Below are 10000 nucleotides of genomic sequence, written 5' to 3'. Positions count from 1 at the left end.
CATCATCTGTCAATCAAAATTTCAGTCCCATATTCCCTTGTGGTGGCCTATTGCAAACGTCCCTGCCTGGTGATCTGCCAGACTAGGGTTCGAGTTCCGCTCAAGCCCGATAGTTTCTTTTAGTGGCTGCAACATTGCCATTTTTGTGAGATAAGGGTGGAAAATTTTCGGGAACCCTACACTGTTAAAAACACCGTAATTGTAATAGATTCTCCGTAAAAATATACTGTTCTAAGCTGTATTTCAGTAAAATACAAGAGACCGTAAATTTTACCTTACTTTGTTATCTCTTAATGGTTGGTGACCGTAATATTACTTGTTTAGGTCAATATATACGTTTTTAAAGCGGTAAATGCCTGGCAACATTTATTCCAGGATTTTTACTGCTTTTTTATTGTAAATGTTTAACAAGGCAGCTTGGGTGGAGATGTACCTTTAGCGATGATCATATGTATATATGGTCAGTCTCTAGGGCATTGTTCTGCTTGATAGGGTAATGTCACTGTCCTCTGCCTCTAACATTCATGAGCGGCCTTTAAAACTTTAAACTTGACTTTCATAATGCCAGTATAAGACACTCAGGGCCAAACAGGTTCAGTCACCAATTAATATTATTAACGGTCATTTTGTTTATCATATAAGACACTCGGAGACAAACAAGTTCAGTCCCCATTTAATATTATTAACTGTCATTTTGTTTATCATATGACACCCAGGGCCAAACAAGTTCAGTCACCATTTAATATTATTAACTGTCATTTTGTTTATCATATGACACACAGGGCCAAACAAGTTCAGTCACCATTTAATATTATTAACTGTCATTTTGTTTATCATATGACACCCAGGGCCAAACAAGTTCAGCCCCCATTTAATATTATTAACTGTCATTTTGTTTATCATATGACACCCAGGGCCAAACAAGTTCAGTCACCATTTAATATTATTAACTGACATATTGTTTATCATAGAAGACACTCGGGGACAAACAAGTTCAGTCCCCATTTAATATTATTAACTGTCATTTTGTTTATCATATAAGACACCCAGGGCCAAACAAGTTCAGTCACCATTTAATATTATCAACGGTCATTTTGTTTATCATATAAGACACCCAATGCCAAACAAGGTCAGTCACCATTTTAAAATATCAACTGTCATTTTGCTCGCCCATGGCCATACAAGTTCAATCACAATTTAATATTATTAACTGTCATTTTGCTCGCCCATGGCTAAACAAGATCAGCCACCAATTAATATTATCAACTGTAATTTTGTTCGTCCATGGCCAAGCAAGGTCAGTCACCATTTAATATTATTAACTGTCATTTTGCTCGCCCATGGCCAAACAAGGCCAGTCACCATTTAATATTATTAACTGTTATTTTGCTCGCCCATGGCCAAACAAGGCCAGTCACCATTTAATATTATTAACTGTTATTTTGCTCGCCCATGGCCAAACAAGGCCAGTCACCATTTAATATTATTAACTGTTATTTTGCTCGCCCATGGCCAAACAAGGCCAGTCACCATTTAATATTATTAACTGTTATTTTGCTCGCCCATGGCCAAACAAGGCCAGTCACCATTTAATATTATTAACTGTCATTTTGCTCGCCCATGGCCAAACAAGGCCAGTCACCATTTAATATTATTAACTGTTATTTTGCTCGCCCATGGCCAAACAAGGTCAGTCAACATTTAATATTATTAACTGTCATTTTGCTCGCCCATGGCCAAACAAGGCCAGTCACCATTTAATATTATTAACTGTAATTTTGTTTATCATATAAGACACCAAATGCCAAATAAGGTCAGTCACCATTTAATATTATTAACTGTTATTTTGTTCGCCCATGGCCATAGAAGGTCAGTCACCATTTAATATTATTAACTGTCATTTTGTTCGCCCATGGCCAAATAAGTTCAGTCACCATTTAATATTATTAACGGTCATTTTGTTCCCCCATGGCCAAATAAGTTCAGTCACCATTTAATATTATTAACGGTCATTTTGCTCGCCCATGGCCAAACAAGTTTAGTCACCATTTCATATTATTAACTGTCATTTTGCTCGCCCATGGCCAAACAAGTTCAGTCACCATTTAATATTATTAACTGTTATTTTGCTCGCCCATGGCCAAACAAGTTCAGTCACCATTTAATATTATCAACTGTCATTTTGCTCGCCCATGGCCAAGCAAGTTCAGTCACCATTTAATATTACCAACTGTCATTTTGCTCGCCCATGGCCAAACAAGTTCAGTCACCATTTAATATTATTAACTGTCATTTTGCTCGCCCATGGCCAAACAAGTTCAGTCACCATTTAATATTATCAACTGTCATTTTGCTCGCCCATGGCCAAACAAGTTCAGTCACCATTTAATATTACCAACTGTCATTTTGCTCGCCCATGGCCAAACAAGTTCAGTCACCATTTAATATTACCAACTGTCATTTTGCTCGCCCATGGCCAAACAAGTTCAGTCACCATTTAATATTATCAACTGTCATTTTGCTCGCCCATGGCCAAACAAGTTCAGTCACCATTTAATATTACCAACTGTCATTTTGCTCGCCCATGGCCAAACAAGGCCAGTCACCATTTAATATTATTAACTGTCATTTTGCTCGCCCATGGCCAAACAAGGTCAGTCACCATTTAATATCATTAACTGTCATTTTGCTCGCCCATGGCCAAACAAGGTCAGTCACCATTTAATATCATTAACTGTCATTTTGCTCGCCCATGGCCAAACAAGGTCAGTCACCATTTAATATCATTAACTGTCCTTTTGCTCCCCCACGGGCAAACGAGGTTAGTCACCATTTAATAATAACTGTCATTTTGTTCATCAGAGCTTGCAGTCACCCATCTGCTTTTATGAATCACGTCAGTCAGGGAGTTTTCTCTCAAGCACGAACCTTTCGCCTGCAAACAGAAATCGATAGAAACGTCAGTGAGCAGTTTTTATTTGTTTATCGTTTCATTTACAGCGTTTATAGTAACTATTCGCACGCGGAGTAGATATATATCTCTCTCTCTCTCTCTCTCTCTCTCTCTCTCTCTCTCTCTCTCTCTCTCTCTCTCAAAAACACATAAAACATTGAAATATAAATTTGAATGTGCAAAATAAAATATATGAATAAAAGTTATATCATAACCCGAAATTATCATGAGCTTAAATTTCTGACTTTGGTATTCTAATTTAGTTTTTCATTTCACAAATTAAAATTCATAATTCGATATTTTGTTTTGTATGTGCGGTGTGTTGAGAGAGAGAGAGAGAGAGAGAGAGAGAGAGAGAGAGAGAGAGAGAGAGAGAGAGCATTAATTATATAATTTCTATACACGACTGGATATAATTCCATCATTGGCAGAAATCGACGCTCCATTTACTCCATTGTCAGACTATTTATTATCAATCATTCACTTTAATTGTCACATTTCTACACATCACCTGTTACTAAAAAGCTCAATGCTTCGCCTCATTATTAGTATTATGCGTAACGTAACGTTGCATTATTTCATAAATGTCACGCAATCTTGCTACAATTGCATGGAACGTGGGATATCAACACGTATATTTCATTTAATATCTAAACAAAACACAGTCTAAGTCCCAAGTTACTTTCTTCCTCCATTGATGAAGATTCTATTTTCGCACTAATGTTAAATCAATGTTTACTTAACAATGAGACGGATTCTATCCTATTCATTAGCTCCGCCAACGAAGTTGGAAGGTTATATTTTACCCCGTTTGTGTGTGTGTTTGTTTGTGAACAGCTTCCTGGCCACAATTTTAATCGCAGAGTAATGAAACTTGCAGCAATTAACTTTTATGTAAAAAGCTGGAAACAATTAAATTTTGAAAGGTCAAGGTTGAAGGTCGAAGGTCAAGGTCAAGCCAAATGTCGAAAAATAAGCTACCACTCCGGAGGTCTCCGCTCAACTAAGTGCCCCTCTAGTTCATATCCGTTTTCTCAATTCGTAAAATCTAGTTGTCAATAGTTGGGATATTTGGCTTAAATTATTCTTGGTTACATTTGATGTCATTGGAATTCTAAATGGATCTGAATTTCCGGACAATAGATGGATATTAAGAATAACAGAATGGGTTCCTAGCGATTGCAAAAGAAGCAAGGGAAGGAAGAGGATTGACGAGCTAAGAAAATTCGCGGGTATAGACTGGGATAGAAAGACCATAAACAAACGCGTGTGGAAGGACATGTCAGAGACCTTTGTTCTGCAGTGGAATTTCAACGGCTGATGATCGTGATATATAGATAGATAGATAGATAGGTAGACAGATAGATAGTTAGATAGAAAGTAATCATGGCAAGATATTAGAATAGAATAATTACTGTATTAGCCATCCACACAAAATTCCCGTTTAATTTCAAACAAACTAAATCAATTTCCAAGAAACCACGCGACAATGTGTCCCTTTTAAAACCGGTCTGTGCCTTTGTATCATTAACGGGAAGGGGGGGGGGGGGGGGAGGGGGGGAAGGGGGGGGGAGGGGGGGGAAGGGGGGGGGGAGGGGGGGATTACAACACCCCCCCCCCCAAAAAAAAAAGCAGTGTCTGTTGGCTACGTCCCCACATCCATCTCGTTGTCATTAGTGTAATGTGGTATGCCATGTCTTCTTCTTTCATGAGCAGCATGCAACCTCTGTGTAATTACATGTAATTTACCATAAGAAATTGGTCAGATTTTTATCTCCTTTTGCGTCGAATAATAGTTGGGGGTAAGCGCTTTATTTTTTCCCGTTAAATGACAAAAAAAAAATTGGTTTTATCATATTATGAGCACCCTGGCAAGTTGGATGAAAATGGAAGGAATAATAAGATCAAGGGTTTTCACTTGGAGTAATATTCATATGTATTTATGTATACAGTTATCTATATACATATAAACACATATTAACAAATACACACACATATGTATGTTTGCATATATATATATATATATTTTATATATATATATATATATATATATATATATATATATTCCTACGTTATACTGGGATCGAACGTTAGTCTTTTCAAATGAAAGGCAAGGTCGCTACCATTCCTTCCACCAGAGGCTCTAAAAGGAGTTGGAACCTCTTTTGGCATGATTGCTTGCGACCTTGTCTTTCATCTGAAGGAACTAGGGTTCGATCGTAGTAGGAGTTAGTAATCTATTTCTATCTGAGCACAATATTGTATTGATTTTAATACATGATATATATACATATATATACATATATATATATATATATATATATACATATATATATATATATATATATATATACATATATATACATATATATATGTATATATATATATATATATATATGTATATATATACATATATATATACACATATATATATATATGTATATATATATATACATATATATATATATATATATATATATATATATATATATATATATATAATCATTAAGGCCAGGGATGTCATTCCACGTTAAGATAAAACCAACTGGGAAGAAATAAAGCGCGAATGGAGGCAAGGGCTAGAAAGGGGGTGCTTACAGTTGACCGCATGCGGAGCATTGGTGGCCCTCTTCAACAACAAGGAAAATTAGTAAGATTTTTATAATTGAGACCTTTTTATTGTTTATGTATAAAATATTTGTTTTGTTGTTGTTACTGTTTTTAAAATATTTTATCTTAACTGTTCATTATTTCTCATATTGTTTATTTATTTCCATAATTCCTTTCCTCACTGAGCTATTTTACCCTGTTGGAGCCCTTGGAATTATAGCATTCACACTAGGGTTGAAGCTTAGCTAATAATAATAATAATAATAATAATAATAATAATAATAATAATAATAATATCAAACCACATAAAATATTTGCGTTCCCATTTAATTTCTTTATTTAAAATATAATAACATAATTCCCAGTTTTTTTTCTCTCTTTTTTTTAAATATTCCAAAACTATTCCTTTGAAGTCAACCTCCAAAGGAAAAACACCGATTTGATCAATCAAGAAAGTAATCTTCTTATAAGAAACCAAATAGTAATCTTAGTATGTTTCCAAATTTCATTTCGCAAATGATTTAATGTTAATTCATACATTTATACATTGGTGTAATGCTAATGAAGAGGCAAGCAGCTTCGTTGCTTTACAATGAAGTTTGCTGCGTGAGATTTTCTATTTCAAAGATTTTGATCTTTTCAAATATGTTTTTGAAAGAAAGGAAAACAAATTATTGGAACGTACATAATCTAGCGAGGTCAGAAGTGACTTTTTAGCATTGTGCTTTTACAATATGGGATAGAGTATGAATAATAATAATAATAATAATAATAATAATAATAATAATAATAATAATAATAATAATAATAATAAAGTCGTAGGAGATGAAACTATAAGAGAGATTACTCGAGTGCCACATGTGGATGAGATCATGGTGAGGGGTAAATGGAGATGGTTTCGGGCATGCAATTCGCACTCCCCAAGAGAGATTAGTTCACCAAACTTTCAACTGGGCTCCACAAGGCACTAGAAGAGTTAAAAGAGCTAGGCCTACATGGCTAAGCACTATGAAGCGTGAAGTGGGAAATGATGAATGGAGAAGTATTGACCCAAAAGCTTGAGATAGAGAATACTGACGAAATCTAATCGAGGCCCTTTGCGTCAATAAGCGTAGGAGGAGATGATGAAGAGATATGAAGATAAAAAAGCCTAGAAAGGATTAGTTAGATGTTTTATAAATAAATAGACGAGATATACCTTAAGCGTGGGAATATATGCAAGAAGACGGTGAATGAAAAGAGTATGTTCTGGGGGCTGACGTGTTCCTGGTGATCCTTCTGCGTAAGAGTGAGAAGCGAGATAAAAGGTTATACAGCACAGTGATTTGGGGTGTTTCTTTTTTCACAGACGCGAGCCCCTTGCTTCCTTTCCTCACTGGACTATTTTTTCCTCTTAGAGCCCTTGGGCTTATAGCATCCTTCTTTTCCAACTAGCGTTGTAGCTTAGCTTGTAATAATAATAATAATAATAATAATAATAATAATAATAATAATAATAATAATAATAATAAAACTGATTGAATTTTAAGAGACTAATCATGATATACAGACAGCATTAAAGTACTACTAGTAGATACCAATACGTGAACAAAGTCTAAACCGTCAATAACAAGAACACAAATAACATCCATAATTATGAAAATAATATTAATAAGAAAACAACAAAAATAATAATAAAACTATAGGGGCACTCAGTAGAGCGCAGACCTCCTCCGCAGCAACTTATTTCTCGACCTTTTGCAGAACATTGACCTTGACCATAACATGTATAAATTAGCGTGGATTTTCATATACTCAAATATGAACCAAGTTTGAAATCTCTGGAACAACGAAGTCCAAACTTATGGCTGATTACGCGAATTGGACATTTTGCTTGACCTTCACATTAACCTCAACATATATAAATTTTCATGGATTTTCATACACTCTAATTAGAACCAAGTTTGAAGTCTCTGTGACAACGATGTCCGAACTTATGGCTGATTACGTGAATTGGACATTTTGCTTGACCATTGACCTTGACTTGGATTTAATCATTTCGCAGTTAATCTCTGCAAGTTTCATTATTTTTCGATTAAAATTGTTGCCAGGAAACTATTCACAAACAAAAACACAAACAGGGGGTAAAACATAACCTCCTTCCAACTTCGTTTTCGGGGATAATAATCACAAAACACAAACAATTTGTTAAGGCAAAGTAACATCAGCAGTACTATTTGAGGGCCACAAAAAGTAGAAGAAAATGAGCGAGACAATTTTCTTTATAAACAGCCGAGAGTAAATTCCCTGATATTACCTTTTATGGTAGCTAAAAGAGGTAATTGTCGCAGGAAGTGTTGTAATAACCGTATAGTGAATTTGGAGGGACTTTTTTTTCAGTTTCTCATTTCTTCCGCTAAGGGGCCACTTTGGCGAATCAGCTGCTTGTTATTTTGTTTGTTTGTGCCTGCGGTACTGCCGAATTGTTTTCCTACTCAAATGAATCACGTACTGATATCTCTCTCTCTCTCTCTCTCTCTCTCTCTCTCTCTCTCTCTCTCACAAACATGTATTCGTCAATAGTCAGAGAGAGAGAGAGAGAGAGAGAAAGAGAGAGATCCCCTAAATGACTAAATGAGAGAGAGAGAGAGAGAAAGAGATCCCCTGAATAACTAAATGTGTGTGAGCGAGAGAGAGAGAGAGAGAGAGAGAGAGAGAGAGATCCCAGAAATGACTAAATGACAGAGATTCGTGGAATGACCAAAGAAAAAGAGATCGAAAAAAGTCCCCAAAATGATTAAATTATAGAATGAGAGAGAGAGAGAGAGAGAGAGAGAGAGAGAGAGAGAGCGTGCGTTACTCGTGGCCTGGACGGGAAATTGTTTCGTTTCTCCTTTTACTTCGACACTGGTATGTCGAAGGGGGCGAGAATCAGCTGAGTCTCTTTGTGTCATTATGAATACATTGAATTTGGAGGGATTTTCTCGGAGTTTTTTCAGTTTCTCATTTTTTCCGCTAGGGGGCCACTTTGGCGAATAAGCAGCTTGTTAGTTTGTTTGTTTGTCCATAGAGTAATTATTAATAGATTTAATTTGGTGGGGTCTCAGTTGATCAGATGGATTGATATGGGTGACATGGGACTGGGGGAAGAATATGCAAGGAATAGAAGTGGATGGAAAAAGTTTACCCACGCGAACGACCTTGCTATACAGTGGGTTTAATAGAAAAAGTTGATAATATACACACAAATGTATATATATATATATATATATGTGTGTGTGTGTGTGTGTGTGTGTGTGTGATTTGGATTGATATTGTATAATTGGAAATACAGTAGGTCTATAAACATAAAGGAGAGAGAGAGAGAGGTTACCCCTTTTTATTACTATAGACACACGCACATACATATATATATATATATATATATATATATTATATATATATATAAATGTGTGTGTGTCTATAGTAATAAAAAGGTTACCGCTACTCTCTCTCTCTCTCTCTCTCTCTCTCTCTCTCTCTCTCTCCTTTATATATATAGACACAACGGCATTTCACAAACACCATCAGACGAACCGACACGTATTCTCTCAGACACGAATCGACAAAACGATTTGGTCCTATTATTATTATTATTATTATTATTATTAAATGCTAAGCTATAACCCTGGTTGTAAAAACAGGATGCGATAACCCCAGGGGCCCCAACAGGGAAAATAGCCCATTGAGGAAAGGAAACAAGGAAAAGTAAAATATTTTAAGAATAGTAACATTAAAATAAATATATCTTATTTAAACGATGAAAACTTCAACAAAACAAGAGGAAGAGAAACTAGATAGAACAGTGTGCCCGAGTGTACCCTCAAACAAGAGAACTCTAACCCAAGACAGTGGAAGTCAATGGTACAGAGGCTATAGCACTACCCAAGACTAGAGAACAATGGTTTGATTATGGAGTCTCCTCCTAGAAGAGCTGCTTACCATAGCTAAAGAGGAAAGTAGCCACGGAACAATTACAGTGCAGTATTTAACCCCTTGTGTGACGAAGAATTGTTTGGTAATCTGAGTGTTGTCAGGTGTATGAGGACAGAGGAGAATCTGTAAGCAATAGGTCAGACTATTCGGTATATGTGTAGGTAAAGAGAAAGAACCGTAACCAGAGAGAAGGATCCAATTTAGTACTGTCTGGCCAGTCAAAGACTCTAGCGGTAGTATCTGACATAAAACTGATGAATCCTTCAGAGAGAGAGAAGCAAACGACACAGAATTCAGAGAAAGAAACAGAGGATGTCTTATGAGTCTTGGTAACTGAGTATTCGCTGTTATGCCGAGCAGCCTTCGACTTCATAAAATCCAAGATGGCCGATTGGCGTTCAGGATCAAGTCGGTAAGCTTCGGCCGGCTTGGCAATATCTACTGGACAGTGGCCAAATGGCCAGTTGGGAGTACTAACATTTT

The 10000-nt window shown here is 36.0% G+C and overlaps 1 protein-coding gene and 1 long non-coding RNA gene across 2 annotated transcripts in view; one reads left to right on the top strand and one right to left on the bottom strand.

Moving 5' to 3' along the window:
- Positions 1-10000, bottom strand: part of LOC137650676 (uncharacterized) — a 432764-nt gene that overhangs the window by 303996 nt on the left and 118768 nt on the right. The gene's annotated exons all lie outside the window — the stretch shown is intronic.
- LOC137650441 (serine-rich adhesin for platelets-like) overlaps positions 9901-10000 on the top strand; it is an 11560-nt gene continuing 11460 nt past the window's right edge. Inside the window, exon 1 of the mRNA XM_068383670.1 lies at positions 9901-9929. Within this exon, the coding sequence (XP_068239771.1) occupies positions 9901-9929 (29 nt within the window). The remainder of the gene's footprint in view (positions 9930-10000) is intronic.

This window comes from Palaemon carinicauda, chromosome 12, assembly GCF_036898095.1.
Source record: "Palaemon carinicauda isolate YSFRI2023 chromosome 12, ASM3689809v2, whole genome shotgun sequence".
Classification (NCBI taxonomy): domain Eukaryota; kingdom Metazoa; phylum Arthropoda; class Malacostraca; order Decapoda; family Palaemonidae; genus Palaemon; species Palaemon carinicauda.
The sequence above is the reverse complement of the archived record's forward strand: the minus strand, read 5'-3'. Positions and strand labels throughout refer to the sequence as shown.